This window comes from Pan troglodytes, chromosome 1, assembly GCF_028858775.2.
Source record: "Pan troglodytes isolate AG18354 chromosome 1, NHGRI_mPanTro3-v2.0_pri, whole genome shotgun sequence".
Lineage (NCBI taxonomy): Eukaryota > Metazoa > Chordata > Mammalia > Primates > Hominidae > Pan > Pan troglodytes.
Window position 1 is genome coordinate 164,118,903 of NC_072398.2, and position 19,802 is coordinate 164,138,704.

The 19,802-nt window shown below is 35.4% G+C and overlaps 1 protein-coding gene across 1 annotated transcript in view; it reads left to right on the forward strand.

The window, feature by feature from the left end:
- Positions 1 to 19,802, forward strand: part of DNAI4 (dynein axonemal intermediate chain 4) — a 111,422-nt gene that overhangs the window by 62,785 nt on the left and 28,835 nt on the right. The window contains 2 exon segments of the mRNA XM_003308178.7: positions 647 to 802; positions 15,285 to 15,479. Of these exon segments, the coding sequence (XP_003308226.1) occupies positions 647 to 802; positions 15,285 to 15,479 (351 nt within the window).

Genomic DNA, 19,802 nt, shown 5'->3' on the forward strand with positions numbered 1-19,802 from the left:
AAAATGGAATCAGATGCTTGCAAATACCTGTTGACAATATATTATATATTAATCATAAGTAAAGGAACATAAAAGTCTTTTTATAACATATTTGTCCAGATGCATATCACCAAGGCAGCCCTACAATGACAGACCAATGAGATTATGCTGTAGAGGTGTGGGGTAGCGGGAAGGGAGGTGTGATGGTCAGAAAATATTGTGAAGATAATTTGGAGTTATCCTTAAAGCATTAAAGTGTTTGTAGATACTAATAGTGTGATGACTAAGGATCTCTTGAGGTATCCTCATGATGTATTTCTTTGTCATTTCTATCCACTTCCAGTTATATTGTAAAACAATAGTGTTTTTAAAAATAAACAGTAGATTCTTTTTTAATTTTTAATTTCTTTAAAGAGAGGGTCTTACCATGTTGTCTAGGCTAGAGTGCAGTGGCTATTCTCAGGTGTCATCATAGCACACTACTGCCTCTAACTCCTGGCCTCAAGTGATCCTCCTGCCTCAGGTGGACCAAGTAGCTGGCACGGGCAACTGCATCAGGCAACAGTAGATATTCTTATCTTAGCTTTTTCTGTGACTAGTTATGTATAAAGCTAAAATGTTGGAATTTGGTTTAAAACAATTTTTACCTTTCTGTGTCTTTATCTAGGCATAATGTCCACTGCCTGGGATTTGTATGATTCTTACAATGCTATGGAACTTGTATCTTTATCAGTAAAACAATCTGTGGTTGAGTCAAGTAGTAAAGCAAATGTACTTCCTAAAGATCAGGACCAAAGATTGCCAGGGAGCACTACAGAAAAAAGTAAGATTTCATTTATTTTAGTTTTTTTGAATGACTTTAACATGGCATTTTTAATAAATTCTTTTTTGGCGGTTAACAATGTTTTCTTTCTAATGGACCATGAAAAGTACAACTTTTACTCAGAAATAGCACTATTACTCTATCACAGTAGAGTAACTGTGACTTAACTGAAAAATTTACATTTTTCTCGGATATCTGTCAAGAATTTTCAGTTTGTCTCTTTCTCTAGTGCACCTTTACTTGCTCTTAAGCTCTCTTTCCTACATGTGAGTTCCATTATTTTCTATCTCCCTTTCTTTCAATTAGATTACTTATGAGAAAAAGGGTGTATACTAGCTCTATGACAACTTAAAATGGATTTATACATTAACAACAGTGGCTCTTAATTTGGGGCTATTTTACTTCCCCTGGGGACATTTGGATGTCTGGAGACAGTCTTGTTTTTCATGACTATGAGGGCATCTACTGGGGATACTGCAAAAAATCTTTCAGTACACAGGACAGTCCCTGCAACAAAGAATTTTCAACCCAAAATGTCAGTACGTGTACTGCCATGGTTGAGAAACCCTACATTACAACTTTAGCTTCTAGTATTTTAATTTTTAAGATGAAATGTTATAATTAAAATCAATACAAAGTTGTAGCTTTCCAAATAAACTTTGCAATGTGGAAGAACCTTTACTAAGTCTAGTTATGAGAAGTTTGTTCAGTTCCACTTCTGAATAGTTTATGGTTATCCACTTTTACTTTTCCTATTCTGAAATGTTGTATCTTTTTCTTACAAAATTATATTACTGCATTTAGGTGATGGTCCTCATTTTAGAATAACTAAAACCTGATACATTTTTTTAAGTTTTGGCAAATTTTTAAAATTAAATGGAAATGTTCCTACTTTCACTAATTTTGACCCAAAGACAAATGGAATATTTTCAAGTTCAGTAAATCAGTAAGTATAAGTATTTCAAAATAACAAGTTTAAAGAGAATAATTTCCAGAAAACAATTCCCTTATTTATAATTGACTACATTTCCTTAGGAGACTATAGATCCCGAAGACCTTTCGACTTGTTCCTTTTTTAAAATCTCATTTTCTAGTCTCTTTGAATCTTAACTTTCAATAAGTGGCCTATATTCCATAGTTCTTTAGCTATGTTTATGGTCATGTAAACTAGAGCTATGTTTTACTGAAGGTTGTTTATAATGAGGAATAGTTAATTTTCTAAGAGAACAATGAAGGGGAAGAATAAATTATTTAATATTCGTTATCACTAAAGAAACTTTTTTTTGTTACGCATGAATGTCTATACAATAGGTTTGCTTGTAGAAGCTATCAAAAACTGCTCAGAAAAATCCAATCTTAGACTGGAAATTACACTGGGACTTTATATTAGATCGATCTCTTCCACACCATTAAGGCCATTGACCTACAAAAATGTGCGAGTGCAAAGTCCCCCACAAAAAATAAATCTCAATTTGTGAATCTTTCAGAGTATTTCATGTGTGTATGGGTGTGCTTTTAAAAACCAAAAGGGATAATAAAACCATATTCAATAACTACAATAGAAAATAAAGATATACTTTATTTTACTATTATAGCCAGTCAAGGGAGTAGGGGAAACTAGAACTAGGAAAAGAAAGTTAAAAAATAGAAAAAAATAGGTAACAAAGCTGAATAATCAGATTTATTGAAAATATAAAGGAAATTCAGATCAAAACTAGGACTAGTTACCTCTAAGGTCCTTTTGACTCTGAGGTTTTTATAGTAGAAACAGAAAGGAAAAAAAAGTTAAATATGGTCCATATTTGATTTAAGAAATATTTTTATTCCATTTAAACTTTGAATGTATTACACAAGTTGCATTTAACCTTCTATTTATCATACTCAAGGGGGGAAAACGTCCAATAATATTTGCCTTTGAATGAAGACCATATCTCAGTTGATAGAGAAAAATTATTTTTTCTTCTGAAATAGTGCTGTAGGTTTAGAAAATTGATTAATAGAATTTTCTAGTACAGTTTTAGATTTACAGAAAAATTGAGCATATAGTACCCAGAGATCCATAAAATCCCTTCATGTCTCTACTTTCTGGGCACAGTGGCCCCTATTATTAATATTCTGCATTAATGTGGTATATTTGTTACAATTGGTGAACCAATGTTGATACATTATTATTAATTAAAATCCATAGCTTACATTAAGTTCCATTCTTTGTGTTATATAGTTCTTTGTATTTTAACAAATGCATAACGGCATGTTTCTACCATTACAGTTTTATACAGCAAAAATTTAATAGTTTCACTGTCCTAAATATCCCCTGTGGACCACCTGTTCATCATTTCTCCTTTCTCTTGTACCCTTGATAGTCACTGATATTTTTATTTTTATTGTCTTTATAGTTTCGTCTTTTCCACATTGTCATATAGTTGGAGTCATATACAATATGTGTAGCCTTCTGAGACTGGCTCCTTTTACTAAACGATATGCACTTAAGCCTCCTCTATGTTTTTTCATGGCTTAACAGCTCATTTATTTTTGTCACTGAATAATATTCCATTAGATGAGTGTACCACAGTTTGCTTATATATTCACTTATTGAAGGACATCTTGGCTGCTTCAAATTTTTTGTAATTTCGAATAAAACGGTTATAAACATTCATGTGCAGGTTTTTGTGTGGACATAAGTTTTCAACTCATTTGAGTCAATATCTAGGAGCCCGATTTTTGGATCATACAGTAAGAGTATCCCTAACCTTTTACGAAACTACCAACTGTCTTCCAAAGTGGTTGTACTATTTTGCATTCCATTAGCAATGAGTGAGCATTCCTGTTTCTCATTCTTGCCAGCATTTGGTATTGTTAGTTTTTTTGGATTGTAGCCACTCAAATATGTATGTAGTGGTAGCTCATTACTATTTTAATTTACAACCCCCTAATGTGATATTGAGCATCTTTATATCTTTTTTGGTGAGATATCTATGTGGATGTTTTGCCCTTTTAAAAATTTGGCTGTTTGTTTTCTTATTGAGTTTTAAGGGTCCTATGTACAATTTAGTTCTTTATCAGATATATGTATGTACTTTCTCCTAGTCTATGGCTTGTCTCTTCATTTTTATTAGCAGGGTTTTTCATAGATGATAAATTTTTAACTTAAATAAAGTCTAATTTATCAATTTTTTTCTTTTTTACATTGCGTTTTTGATGCTATGTCTAAAAACTTATCACCATTTTCTCCTGTGTGAGAAGGGATATCCTAACCTTATTACTGATCTTAGGGGAAAGTTTTCAGTTTCTCACCATTATGTATGATGTTAATTGTAGGTTTTATATAGCTGTTCCTTATCAAGTTCAGGAAGTTCCCCTTCTCTTCCTAATTTGCTGGGAGTTTTTATCATGAATGTGCAATGAATTTCGTCAAGTACTTTTTCTGTGTCTATTGATGTATTTTTCTTTTTTAGCTTGTTGATGTGATGGATTACATTAATTGGATCCTGAATGTTGAACCAGCTTTGCATACCTTGAAAAACCGCCATTTGATTATGTTGTATAATTCTTTTTATACATTGGTGGATTCTATTTGCTAATATTTTGTTGAGGATTTTTTCTTTTTTTTTCTTTTCTTTTTTTTTTTTTTGAGACGGAGTCTCGCTCTGTTGCCCAGGCTGGAATGCTGTGGCCTGATCTCGGCTCACTGCAAGCCCGGCCTCCCGGGTTCACGCCATTCTCCTGCCTCAGCGTCCCGAGTAGCTGGGACTACAGGTGCCCGCCACCACGCCCGGCTAATTTTTTTTGTATTTTTTTTAGTAGAGACGGGGTTTCACTATGTTAGCTGGGACGGTCTCGGTCTCCTGACTTCAAGATCTGCCCGCCTCGGCCTCCCAAAGTGCTGGGATTACAGGCGTGAGCCACCGCGCCCGGCCAATTTTTGCATTACTTTCATGTGAGATATTGTTCTGTAATTTTCCTTTCTTACAATGTCTTCATCTGGTTTTGGAGTTAGGGTAATGCTAGCCTAATAAAATGAGTTGGAAAGTATTTTCTCTTCACCTATTTTCTGAAATAGATTGTATAAAAATGATATTTTTACCTTTAGTATTTGGTAGAATTCACCAGTGAAAGCGTGATGCTTTCTATTTTGGAAGGTTATTAATTATTGACTCAGCTTCTTTAATAGATATAGGCCAATTCAGATTATCCATTTTTCCTTGAGTGAGTTTTGGTAGTTTGTGCCTTTTAAGGAATTGTTCCATTTCAATCTAAGTTATACATTTTGTGGGCAGAAGGCCGGGTCCTGTGGCTCACGCCTGTAATCCCAGCACTTTGGGAAGCTGAGGTGGGCGGATCACCTGAGGTCGGGAGTTCAAGACCAGCCTGACCAACATGATCAAGACCAACATGACCAACATGAGTTCAAGACCAGCCTGACCAACAGACGGAGAAACTCCGTCTGTACTAAAAATTCAAAATCAGCCGGGCGTTGTGGTTCATGCCTGTAATCCCAGCTATTCGGGAGGCTGAGGCAGGAGAATCGCTTGAACCTGGGAGGCAGAGGTTATGGGGAGCCAAGATCATGCCATTGTACTCCAGCCTGGGCAACAAGAGTGAAACTCTATCTCAAAAAAAAAAAATTTGTGGGCAGAGTCTTTAACATTATTTCTTTTCTTTTTTTTTTTTTATTATACTTTAAGTTCTAGGGTACATGTGCACAACGTGCAGCTTTGTTACATATGTATACATGTGCCAAGTTTGTGTGCTGCACCCATTAACTCATCATTTACATTAGGTATATCTCCTAATACTATCCCTTCCCCCTCCCCCCACCCCACAACAGGCCCCAGTGTATGATGTTCCCCTTCCTGTGTCCAAGTGTTCTCATTGTTCAGTTCCCACCTATGAGTGAGAACATGTGGTGTTTGGTTTTTTTCTCCTTGCGATAGTTTGCTGAGAATGATGGTTTCCAGCTTCATCCATGTCCCTACAAAGGACGTGAATTCTCTTAGGTCCATGGAATCAGTAGTGATGACACTTCTTCCATTTCTCATACTGGCAATTTTAAATATTCTTTCTTTTTTTCTTGGGTAGCCTGGCTAAAAATTATGAATTTTATTGGTATTTTCAAAGAACTAACTTTTGATTTTATTAATTTTCTCTAATGATGTTTTGTTTTTGATGTCATTGATTTTGAACTTTTCTTTCTTTTCTGCTTGCTTTAGGTTTATGTTTATTTTCTTTCTCTAGTGTCCTAAGGTGGAAGCTTATATTACTGATTTTAGATCTTTCTTCTTTTCCAATATATGTATTCAATGTTAAAATTTTTCTCTAAGAACTGTTTTTGCTGTGCCACACAAATTTTGATAAGTTGTATTTTCCTTTTCATTTAGTTCAAAATATTTTAAAATTTCATTTGAGACTTCTTCTTTGACCTATTTATTATTTATAAATGTTTTGTTTAATCTCCAAATATTTGGGGATTGTCCAACTATCTTTCTTTTATTTAATTCTAATTTAATTCCTTTGTGTTCTGAGACTGTATGTGATTTCTATTCTTTTAAATTTTTCAAATGTGTTTTATGACCCAGAATGTAGTCTATCTTGGTGAATGTGCCATGTGAGCTTGAGAAAAATGTTTATTTGTTGATAATTGATTAACTATTTTATAAGAATTTATTTTTTATTTTTTATTTTATTTTTTTGAGACGAAGTCTCGCTCTGTCGCCCAGGCTGGAGTGCAGTGGCACGATCTCGGCTCACTACAAGCTCTGCCTCCTGGGTTCACGCCTTTCTCCTGCCTCAGCCTCCCGAGTAGCTGGGACTACAGGCGTCCGCCACCATGCCCGGCTATTTTTTTGTGTGTATTTTTAGTAGAGACGGGGTTTCACCATATTAGCCAGGATGGTTTGGATCTCCTGACCTCGTGATCTGCCCACCTCGGCCTCCCAAAGTGCTGGGATTACAGGCTTGAGCCACCGCACCCCACCTGTAAGTGTTATTTAGATTCAGTTGATTGCTGGTGATATTCAAGTGTATCTTTTGCCAGGTGTGGTGGTTTACCCTGTAATCCCAGCACTCTGGGAGGCCGAGACAGGCAATCACCTGAGGTCAGGAGTTCAAGACCAGTCTGGTCAACATAGCAAAACCCCATCTCTACTAAAAAATACAAAAATTAGCTGGGTGTGGTGGTGGGTGCCCTTAGTCCCAGCTACTTGGGAGGCTGAGGCAAGAGAATCGCTTGAACCTGGAAGGTGGAGACAGCAGTGAGCCCAGATTGCGCCATCGCACTCCAGCCTGGGCAACCAAGAGTGAAACTCTGTCTCAGAACAACAACAACAACTACAACAAACCTATATCTTTACTGATTTTCTGTCTGTTGATCTGTTAATTACTGATATAGAGGAGTGTTAAGTCTCCAACTGTAATAATGGACTTGTGCTTTCAACTCTATCAGTGGGCTTTACATATTTTGTAGTCTTGTTTTTTGCACCATAAGCATTTAAGATAATTATGTCTTCTTGGAGAATTGACCCATTTTTCATATGTAATGCCCCTCTTTATCTCGGATAATTTTCTTTGGTCTGAAGCCTGCTTCATCTATAATTAAATATAGCTACTCCAGCTTCTTTGATTAGTGTGTAGATAGTATATCTTTCTCCATTTCTTTAATTTTATTGTATTTGTATCTTTATATTGAAAGCAGACAACATTGTTTTAAAATGTAGGTTTTGTTCTTATTGAGGTATGGCAAAACCAACAGATCAGGAGATGATTGCCATTGCAAAGATAGCTTATTATTATACTCACAGATCTCAGAAGGAGGCATTTCATGCCATGAACTACATATATAAGTATCAGAGTTGGTCAGAAGGCAGAGAGAGTGATGGGGAAAACATGGGCAAGAGCCTTTATTGTGGTTACCAGGGAAAGGGATGGTGAGGCAAGGTAGGCAAGTTTAGGATTGGCTAGTCTGAGTAATTTCAGTGGGCTCTGGGGTTTAGCAGATATTCCTACTTGTCTGGTAGCTGGCCCTGGGTAACTAGGGCAAGGGAAACTAGTGACTGAGTGGGAAAGCTTTGTTAAGGAGGCAGTTGGGTTATGGTCTCTGGTTGATTGGTTTGCATATGGAAGGTATGCTATCAGGTGAATCCTTTACTATCTTTAGGAATTGGCTAATGCTAGTGGGGGCAGTTCCTCCAGGGTTAGCAAGGCCCCAGGATATCAAAGCATTAAGTACAAAAAGAATTGATATCGTTACTGTGTTAAGTCTTTCAATCTGTGAACATGGAATGTCTCTCCATTTATTTAGATCTCATTTATTTAGATCTTTGAACCTTTTTAATTTTTATTTTTATTTACATATTTATTTTGAGACAGAGTCTTGCTCTGCCACCCAGGCTGGAGTACAGTGGCATGATCTTGGCTCAATGCAATCTCTGCCTCCTCCCGGGTTCAAGCCATTCTCCTGCCTCAGCTCCCGAATAGCTGGGATTACAGGTGCACACCACCAAGCCTGGCTAATTTTTGTATTCTTAATAGTGATGGGATTTCACCGCGCTGGCCAGGCTGGTCTTGAACTCCTGATCTCAGGTGATCTGCCTGCCTCTGCCTCCCAGTGCTGGGGTTACAGGTGTGAGCCACTGCACCCGGCCAAGATCTTCTTCAACCTTTTAAAATCAGCATTTTGTAGTTTTCAGCATTCAAGCCCTGTACATGTTTTGATAGATTTACGCCTAAGTTTTTTTTTAAGCAATTGTATATAGTATTTTGTTTGTTTTGTGTGAGATAGGGTCTTGGTGTGTCACTCAGGCTGGAATGCAGCAGCACAATCATGGCTCACTGCAGCCTCAACCTCCCAGGCTCAAGCAATTCTCCCACCTCAGCCTCCCAAGTAGCTGGGACTACAGGTGTTTACCACCAGACTCAGCTAATTTAAAAATTTTTGTAGACATGAGGTCTCACTATGTTGCCCAGACTGTTCTTAAACTCCTGAGGTCAACTAATCCTCCTGCCTTGGCCTTACAAAGTGCTGGGGTTACAGGCATGAGCAACTGCACCCAGACAGTATTGTGTTTTTAATTTGGTGTCCACCTGTTTATTGGTAGTATTTAGAAATACAGTAGATTCTTCTATGTTTTTCTTGTATGTGGTGACCTTGCTGAATACACACATCAGTTCTAGGAGTATTTTTGTGTTCCTTGGGATTTTCAACATACACAATCATGTCAACTGCATTTAGGGATGGTATCATTTTTTTTCTATCTGATCTACATGCCTTTTATTTCCTTTTTTTGTCTTTATTGCTCTGCTAGAACTTCTATCACTATATTGAGTAAGAGTGGTGACAGAAGACATTCTTGCCTTTGTTCTTGATTGTAAGAAACAATTCAGTCTTTCGCCATGAAGTATAATGTTACCAGTAGTTTTTTTGTAGATGATTTTTATCAAGTTGAGGGACATCCTTTTCTTAGTCAGTTTGGGCTGCTGCAACAAAGTACCCTAGGCTTGGGGGTTTATAAATAACAGAAATTTATTTTTCATGGTTTAGAGGCTAGAAGTTCGAGATCAGAGTGCCAGAATGGTTGGGTTCTGGTGTGGGACACTTGTTGGAAATTTGTTTAACATAGTTGCTGCCTTGGCATTCACTGTTAGGTCTGACATAAGTTGTTTGAAACTGTGTTGTACCCCCATCACCTTTAGCCTAGTTAAAACTTCCCTTTGCTATGTGGTTGTGTGCCATAGAGCCCACTTGTTCCTCATCTCACAGGCCTAAAACTCAATATACCCTACAGCTGCTGACCATGATAAAACCTAATGGTCAACACTAGAATCATGTAAGTTCCCTGACTCAGGCATGTTTTCTTTAAGCTCGTCAATCCATAAACTTGTGGGAAAGCCCAAGGGGTAATGCCCATGAGGCATAGTTCTGCATGTCTTCTCTCTTTCTCACTCCCTTCCTGGTGATTGAATTCTTTGCCTCCTCTGTGCTTCTCATCAGCTTCTTGTTAGGAGAATAATAACCAATAATTTCTCTGAGACCTGTGAGTAATACATTTTTGCTGTTTTGTGCATTTTGGTTTCACTTCCTCATGGTGTCTCACCTAACCAACACACCTGAATTTACCATTCCTCCTGGTCAGGGCCCTTCTAGAGAGTAGCTATCTTGGCTTTAGCTACTTAACTGAGAGAGCTCAAGACCAAATTAGAAAGAAGTTATAACAATAAAAATCATAACAGCCCTCTTCCATGTTGCAGATTGCTAACTTCTTGTATCCTTACATGGCAGACACAGAGCAAAAGAGCTCTCTGGGGATATCTTTTTCAGGACACTAATCTCATTCATGAGGGCTCCACTCTCATGAGTTAATTATCTGCCAAAGGTCCTACCTCCTAATCACCATTACATTGGGGGTTAGAATTTCAACACATGAGTTTATAGGGACACAATCATTCTGTCCGTAACACCCTGCTTGTTTCTATTTTTCTGAGAGATTTTTTTTTTAATAAATGGTTGATTTTTCAAGTGATTTTTCTGCATTGATTGATATGATCATGTGATTTTTTTTCATTGGCCTAAACGTATGGATTACTTTGATTGATTTTTTAATATTGAAGAACTCTTTTATCCTAGAATAAACTTCAATTGGTCATTGTGTATAATAATTCTTTTTATATATTGCTGAATTCTGTGTTGTAATATTTTGCTAAGGATTTTTATGTTGATGTTGATGAGAGATATTGATTTGTAGTTTTCTTTTTTGTGCTTTGTTTCACTTTATTATAATAGTTTCATAAAATGAATGAGCAAGTATTCTTTCCTTTTCTATTTTTGGAAAAGGTTATGTAGAATTAGTGACAATTCTTCTTTAAGTTTCTGGTTGAATTCTTTAGTGAAACCATCCATGCTTGGTGATTTTTTGTGGGTGAGTTTTTTAAATTACACATTTAATTTTCTTAATATTCAAATTATATTATTAATAGCATAATATAATTTGTAATAGTTGTTTTTAAGTAATTGGTTTATTTTATCTAAGTTGTGAGATTTATGTTATGTAGAGTTGTTTGTTATTATCACTTTGACGTCTGTAGGATCTGTAGTAACTACTATTTTACTCCTGATTTTGGTAATTTATTTTTTCTCTCTTTTTGTCTTTGTCAGTCTGCTGGAAGATTGTCAATTTTGTTAATCTTGTCAAGGAAGAAATTCTTTATATCACTGACTTGTTTCTAATTTCATTTACTTCTCTTCTATTTTCTTCCTTCTCATTGCTTTAAGTTTATTTTCCTCTTTTTTCTCTTCTTTATTCTCAAATTGGGAACTTAGATTATTGACTTGACTTTCCTTCTTTTCTAATGTATACATTTAATGCTGTAAATTTTCCTCTCATTGCTGCTTTATGTGTATCCCACAAATTTTGATATGTTGTGTTTTATTTTCATTATTAAATACATTTTTTATTTCCCTTGAGACTTCCTCTTTGACACAGATTATTTACAGCATTTTGTTTTTTTAAGATTCTAAGTGTTTGGAGATCTTCCTGTTGTCTTTCCATTATTGATTTCTAGCTTGATTCCACTGTAATTGGAGAAGACACTATGATTTCTCTTCTTTTAACACACTATGATTTCTCTCCTTTTAAATTTGTCAAGGTTTGTTGTATGGCCTGGGATGTGTATTCTGCTGTTATTAGGTGGAATATTATATAAATATTAGTTACATCTTTTTAGTTGATGATGTTGTTGAGTTCATATATACCCTTGCTGATTTTCTATCTCTTTATTCCATCAAAATTTTATGTAACCATTGTATTTCTCTTTTCAGTTCTAATAATTTTTACTTTACATATTTTATAGCCTTGTTTTTTTGCATAAACATTAATTATTGCTATGTCTTCTTGGTACAATCATGACATAATGTTGCTATATATCCCTGGTAATTTTCTTTGTTCTGAAGTCAACTTTATATGATATTGATATAGCCCCTCCTGCTTTCTTTTGGTTAATGTTTGCCTGCTATATCTTTTTTTATTTGTTTACTTGCAACCTATCTACATTGTATATTTGAAATAAATTTATTGTAGACATCATATGTTTGAGTCATGTTTTTTAATCCAATTTTTTTGTCAGTCTTTATCTCTAAATTGGTATATGTAGACCATTTGTATTTAATTTTTTATTTGCATGTTAGCCCTTAAGTCTGCTGTTCTTTTCTGCTTATTCTATCTTATCTATCTTATATTTCACTCTTATCTTCTTCCTGCTTTCTTACTGCTTTTCCAAACATTTTTTTACCATTCTGCTTTAATTTACCTGTAGTGTTTTGAGTTTATTTATGTGCAGCTTTTTTATTATTTAATTTACATATTCCATTATGCATACACAATAGTCCATAGATGTTGACATTTTACCAGTTCAAGTAAAGCGTAGAAACCTTACCTCCCTTTAGATTCCACCCCCATTTATATTTGCCTTAAATATTTCTTCTAAGTATTTAGAAAGATATTTAGATATATAAACATTTAATATTTAGACATTTAAAACTATATCAGACAATGTAATAATTTTTGCTTCAACTGTCAATCGTAATTAAGAAAACTCAAAAGAATAAGAAGTATATTCTATTTATCTTTATTTTCTCTCTTCCCATTGTTCTTTTTTCCTTCAGATGTTCTAAAATTCCTTTCTCATTTTCTTCCTGTTTAGAGAACTGCCTTTAGCTATTCTTTAGGGAAGACTTTTTTTTTTTGAGACAAATTCTTAGTATTCCTTCATCTGACAATACTATATCTTAATTTCCTCTTTATTCCTATAGGATAATTCACTGGGTATAGAATTATTCCCATAGGAAAATTCACTGGGTATAGAATTCTGCATTGACCATTCTTTCCACTCAGAACCCAGAGAATGTGTGCCACTTTTTTCTGGCCTCTAGGGTTTCTAATGAAAAATCTGCTGCTATTCAAAGTATTTTCCCCCTAAAGATAAGGTGTCATTTCTCTCTTGCTGCTTTCTAGATTTTTTTTTTTTTTTTTGGTCTTCTGTTTTTAGAAATTTTAGTATGGTGTGTCTTGGTGTGCATTTCTTTGAGTTTATCATCATTGTGATTTATTCATTTCTTGAATATGTTTGCTATTGTCCTTTGCCAAATTTTGGAAGTTTTCAGCTATTATTTCTTTAAGTACTTTTTCAGGCTCACCCCGTTCCTCCAATCCTTGGATGATAATGATATGAATGGTACATATGTTGTTATGGTTGCAGAGGTTCTTGAGACTCTTCATTTTTTTCAGACTTTTCTGTCTGTTTTAAAGATTGGGTTATTTCCATTGTTCTCTCTTCCAGTTTACTGATTTATTTTTCTTCCATTCTGCTGTTGAGCCCATCCATTGAGTTTTAAATTTTAGTTACGTTTTTCACTCCTAAAATTTCCATTTGGTTTTTCTTTTCATTTGCTAAGACTTTCTATTCATTAACTAAGACTTTCTATTCCTTTGATGATACTTTCTATTTTTTCATTTGTTTCAAGTGTGTTCATAAATACTTGTTGAAGGATTTTTATGATGTTTGCTTTAAACTCTTTGTCAGATAATTCTAACATTGATGTTGGTGTATAGGGGCTTTTTTCCATTCAAGTTAACATTTTCGTGGTTCTTGGTATTATGAGTGACTTTCAATTGAAACCTGGACATTTGGGGTATTGTAAGAGTCTGTATCTTTTCTAAACTTCCATTTTAGCAGGCTTTGTTTGACACTGTTCTGGCAGGGGAAAGTGGGAGTCACTGCCTGATTATTTCCAGGTGGGAGTAGAAGTCTATATTTGCCACTTGACCTCCAATGACATCAGGGGAAGTTGTGTCTTCATTACCATGGGGCAGTGATAGGAGCTCCAGTTTCCATTGACAACACCATGGCTAGGAGGTATAAGAATGCTTCATTAGTGCTACACATGTGGCCTACACTGACACAACAGAGTGGAGGTTGTTCTCATTACTGCTGGGGAGTGATAAAAGTTTTGACTCTTCACCAGTCCAACTCTGACTACTCCAGTGGGAAGAGGGAGGTATACTTTGTTACTACTGGATAGGTTGGAATTCCGGGATCCCCAGCTGGTCTCCACTGACACTGTAGGAAGGGGACCACTATCATTATGTTTGGTAGGGATGAAAGTCCTGCCTGCCTGCTGGGGCTTCTCTGACACCATACACAGTGAAAGGTCAGGGATTTGGGATACCTTGTTACAGCCTAGTGAGGGTGGAAGACTAGGCTCCCTCTTGGCCTTTGTCACATGGGTGGGGCTACAATTTTTTCTGTGCTTGGCTGGAGTAGAATGGCTGCCATCTAAAAGCTTTCTTTCTTTCAAGGCTACGCTTTTCCTAGTCGTTTGGCTAAAGAGAGGAGGCTTCTTTTGGGGATTTTTTTCTTGCCTGTGCCCATCAGTGTTCCCAGGTTGCTGACTTCTTCAGCTCCATATCTGGAATATATATATACCCATTCCTTCTCTTCACCTTTCAAAGACTGCTTATGTTTGTTGTTTTCTAAAATTTCCAGTGTTTTTAGTTGAATTTAGCAGGAAGAATAGGGAAAAGTGTGCTCCCTCTATCTATAAAGATAAAGAAGCAAGAGTTTCCTTCATTCTGTTTTTAAAATAAGAGTTTACTAAGTAGTGCGGTAGGCAGAACAATAGTCCCAGAAATTTGTGCACACCCCAATCCCTGGAACCTGTGAATGTGTTACCTAACATGGCAAAAGAGATTTTCCAGATGTGATTACAATGGGGATTTTCAGATGGAGAGATTATCCTGGATAATCTTATTGGGCCCAGTCTAATCACATGGGGTACTAAAAAGTAAAAGATCTTTTCCAGCTGTGGTCTGGGAGAGAGATGTGATGACAGAAGAAGGTCAGCGGGAATGCAATCAATGTTGCTGTCTTTGAAGATGAAGGAAAGGTTGTGGTGGCCCCCAGAAACTGAAAAAATCAAGGAAACAAATTCTCCTTTAGAACCTTCAGAAAGGAACAAAGCCCTATCAACTTCTTGGTTTTAGCTCAGTGACATCTGTTAGGCCTCTAATCTACTGAACTGTAAGATAAATTTGCATTGTTTTAAGCTACTGTGATTTGTTACAGCAGCAAGAGAAAACTTAATACACTAGTATAGTATTTCTGTATAGCAATAATCAAATCAGACCTTTTTCTGAAGGCTGATCATCTTATTTCAACTTGAATTTTAAAAGAATAAAGACAAAAATTACCTCTGGAGGTTATCATTGCCTATCTTCTGAAAAATAGTACAGTTTTTGATGGTTAAGAATTCCAAAATGAGATATGTGCATCTTTCATGTGCTTGGTACATAAGATATTCAATAAATGTCTATTAAAGTTGTTGGAAACTGGAGGAAAATAAATACAAATGATGAAATGTCATTTTAAAAATCTTTAGAATGTATGAACCATCCATTTGAATATTTTATCATTGTATCATGTTTGTATTTTGTAGATAGTGAAACTAGTTCTCTAATGGACATAGAAAATGTAATTCTGGCAAAAATCCATGAAGATGAGGAAGACCACTCAGATGCAATATTAAAATCTGACAAATTTCATCAGGACTTATTTTTTATGGAACGAGTTCTAATGGAAAATATATTTCAGCCCAAACTTGCAGCTTATCGTCAGCTTCCTGTTTTAAAAGGTATTTAAAAAAAAAAACATGTTTAGGCTGGGTGCAGTTGCTTATGCTTATAATCCCAGTACTTTGGGAGGCTGAGGAAGAGGATTGCTTGGGCCCAGGAGTTCAAGGTTGTAGCAAGCTATGATCATGCCACTGCACTCCAGCCTGGGTGACAGAGCAAGACCTTGTCTCTTAAAAAAAGAAAAAGAAGATATCATGTTTAGACAAACTCAAATAATTTTTAAAATGTAAGGGTTTTAGTATATATTTCTAAATGTAATCTCCAGATTGAGTTATCATTATCAGAGGACATGTTTCTAAAGCTTTCAGCACTAAATGCGTGAGTAGCACTAGAGTCCAGACTAGGATGCCCACAGAAGCAGATTGTCTCAGATTCAAAACTTCCTAAGCATTTATAGCTCTTTCTTCTCCCTTATTCCTGCATTCAATTACTTAGTCATTTTTACAGTATCTCTCATATTCAACCTCTTCTTTTCCATTGTCATTGTTACTTTCTAAGTTCTTACTTTTATTACTACTCCCAAATCTATTGCAGAAGCATTCTTCCTGTTCTCATTGCTACAAATCGCATCTCATATGATCACAGAATATTTTAAAGGATTTTAGAGATTATCTTAATCAACCTTTAATCATGTATTAAAAAATACATGAATGAAGAAACTGAAGGCTATAGAAACTTTGTGAGGTTAATAGTAAGTGGAAAAGCTAGGCATTCAACCAAGGTCTTTTGATCTCAAGTTCCAGTACTCTTTCTACTTTATCAGCCCACTTTGCTGATGTATCCTAAATCACTCAAAAAACCTTCAATGCCTTCCCATTGCCTAGAATAAATTACAAAGCTCAAAGTGTATCATTCAAAAGATATCTGCAATATGGCCACAGATTACTTTGTATTATCATATTGCTTTGGAGACTCTAAAAGTTAGCTATATTTAGACTTATCTGGTAATCCTCAGATAGAACCTACATTTTCCTGCCTTAGTACTTTTAGTTGGAATTTGCTTGACAGTCTACCCTTATCCCCACCCCATGTTTGCCTATTGTATTTCCAGCTTTTAAAGATGGATTAAGGAAACTTCCTTTATGAAATTTATCTTGATTCTTCAAGTCAAAATTAATCTATATGGTTACATTTAAAAAGAAAAAGGTTACAGAATAGTATGTGTGACAAATGGTTGTAAATCTTTTTGCCTGCATGCATCTAGAAGAATATTGAAAAACTGTGTTCCTTCTCTCATATTAGGTTGATATTTAAAGATTTTTATCACTTATATATATAGATTTTTCATCCTATATTTAAAGAGTTGTAAGGTTGCAATTCACATAGTACTGTATATATTGACATTTACAAAACAAAATGTAAATGTAACAATGTAAATGTTACTGTTGGCACATCACTTCTTTCAACACATCTAAGAAATAAAAATACCATAGCAAATGTTTTATTGAGGTAAGATTTATATACGATGAAATATATATATTTTAAATTGTATATAAAAATACATTTTGAAAATGTATAAACCAGAGTTACCAATACCCTAATCAAGACAGAGGACATATCTATTAACCCTAAGAGTTACCTTGTGCTGTTTTCCAAGTAAACCTTAACCCCACCCCCCAACCCCCACCACACACACACACACACGCATTGCTCTGATTTCTGTCAATATAGATTAACTTTCCCTATTCTGGTATGTCATATAAGTGGGTTCATAAAGTAAGTATTCTTTTGAGTCTGGCTTCTTGCATTCAATATTAATGTTTTTGAGATTTCCTAGGTTGATTCATGTATAAGTAGTTCATTTTTTTCCTAGTAATGCTCTAGTAGATGAATATACCATAATGATTTGTTTATCCATTCACACACTGAGGGACACTTGCATATTTTCAGTCTGGGGATATTTAGAGTAAAGCTGGTACAAACATTTTTGTGTGAGCCTTTTGGTAAATGGATGTTTTAATTTTTCTTGTGAAAATACCTACAAATGGGATTATTGGATTATTGGGAATATGTTTAACTTTTTAAGAAACAGTGAAATACTTTTCCAAAGTGGTTATACCATCTTATACTGCCACAACAATGTATAAGAGTCTCAGTTGCTCCACATTCTTTATAACACCTGATGTTGGCAATCCTTTTAGTGTTGTTCTAAAAACTGAGTTCTTGTTTATGTGGTTTATTTTGGTCACTTGAATATCTTCTGTTTACTGTTTGGTCAAGTCTCTTACCAATTTTAAAATTGAGTTGCCTTTTTATTTTTTTATTTTTTTAATTTTTCTTTTTTTTTTTTTTTTTGAGATGGAGTTTCGCTCTGTCACCCAGGCTGGAGTGCAAAGGCACGATCTTGGCTCACTGCAACCTCCACCTCCTGGGTTCCAGTGATTCCTGCCTCAGCCTCCCAAGTAGCTGGGATTACAGGCACCCACCACCACACCTGGCTAATTTTTGTAGTTTAGTAGAGACCGGGTTTCACCGTGTTGGTCAGGCTGGTCTCGAACTCTTGACCTCAGGTGATCCGCCCTCCTCAGCCTCCCAGAGTGCTGGGATTACAGGGCATGAGCCACTGTGCCCAGCCTGAATTGTCTTTTAAAAAATCAAGTTGTAAGAGCTTATTTTTATATATTCTGGATACAAACCCTTTGTCAGTTACATATTTTGCAAATATTTAAATCTATGGCTTGCCAATTTATTTTCTTAAAATTTTTTTGATGAACAGAAGTTTTTTATTTTTGCGAAATCTAATCTGCCAATTTTTTTCTTTTGTAATTAATTCTTTCCATGAGCTCTCTAACAAATCTTTGCCTGCCCCAAGTTTGCAAATTTGTACTTCTCAGTTTTCTTATAGAAGCTGTATAGTTTTAGCTTTTATGTTTAGGTCTACTATCTATATTGGATTATTTATTTATTTATTTATTCATTTTTTGAGACAGAGTCTTACTCTCTGGCCCAGACTGGAGTGCAATGGCTCTATCTCAGCTCACCGCAACCTCCGCCTCCCGGGCTCAAGGGATTCTCCCACCTCAGCCTCCCTAGTAGCTGGGATTATAGGTGCACGCCACTACCACCTGGCTAATTTTTGTATTGTTAGTAGAGACGGGGTTTCACCATTGTTGGCCAGGCTAGTCTTGAACTCCTGACCTCAAATGATCCACCCGCCTCAGCCTCCCAAAGTGCTGGGAGTACAGGTGTGAGCCACTGCGCCCAGGCCTATTTTTATTTTTAATAAATTTATTGTGTATATTTAAGGTATACAACATGATGTTTTAAGATAAATATATATAGTAAAAAGATCATTATAGTGAAGCACGTTAACATATCTTTCATGTTATCTATTTTGAATTAATTTTTTTTATGAATGGACTAAGGTAAGGTTTAAAGTTTTTTTTTTTTTTTTTTTTGAATCTCCAGTTGTTTCAGCACCATTTTAAATAAGAGTTGTTCCCACTCTGGGATTATAAACATGAGCCACTGTTCCTGGCTCCTTTTCTAGTTTGTTAAAATGGAAAATTGGATCATTGATTTCACATTTTTTTCTTGTCTAATATAGGTATTTAATATTTCAAGACTTAGTATAAAGCTATCGTGGTCAAGACAGCATGCTATTGGCAAGAGAATAAACAAAAATATAGAATAGAACAGAATAGAGAGCCTAGTAATAGATCTGCCAAAATATAGTCAGCTGATCTTTGACAAAAGATGAAAGGCAATACAATAGAAAAAAGATAGTCTTTCAACGAATGGTACTAAATACGAACCTAGACATAGACTTCACACCTGTCACAAAAATTAACTCAAATGGATCATAGACCTGAATGTAAAATGCAAAACTATAAAACTCCTAGAAGATAACATAGGAGAAACACTAGATGACCTTGGGTCTTACAATGACTTTTAAAATACAACACCAAATGCATGATCCATTGAGAGACATAATTGATAAGCTGGGCCTCATTAAGATTAAAAACTTCTGCTCTGCAAAAGACACTGTCAAGAGAATAAGAAGACAAGTCACATACTGAAGATAATATTTTCAAAAGACATTTCTGATACATTACTATTATCCAAAATATACAAAGAGCTCTTAAAACCCAACAATAAGAAAATAAACAACATGATTAAAAATGGGCAAAAGACCTGAAGAAATACCTCACTGAAGAAAATATACACATGCCAAAGTAGCATACAAAAAGATACTCAACATCATATTATTATATTCTCTTCTTCTTGTTCTTCTTCATCCTCCTCTTCCTCCTCCTCCCCCCCACCCCCCCGCCTTTTTTTTTTTTTTTTTTGAGACAGAGTCTTGCTTTGTCACCCAGGCT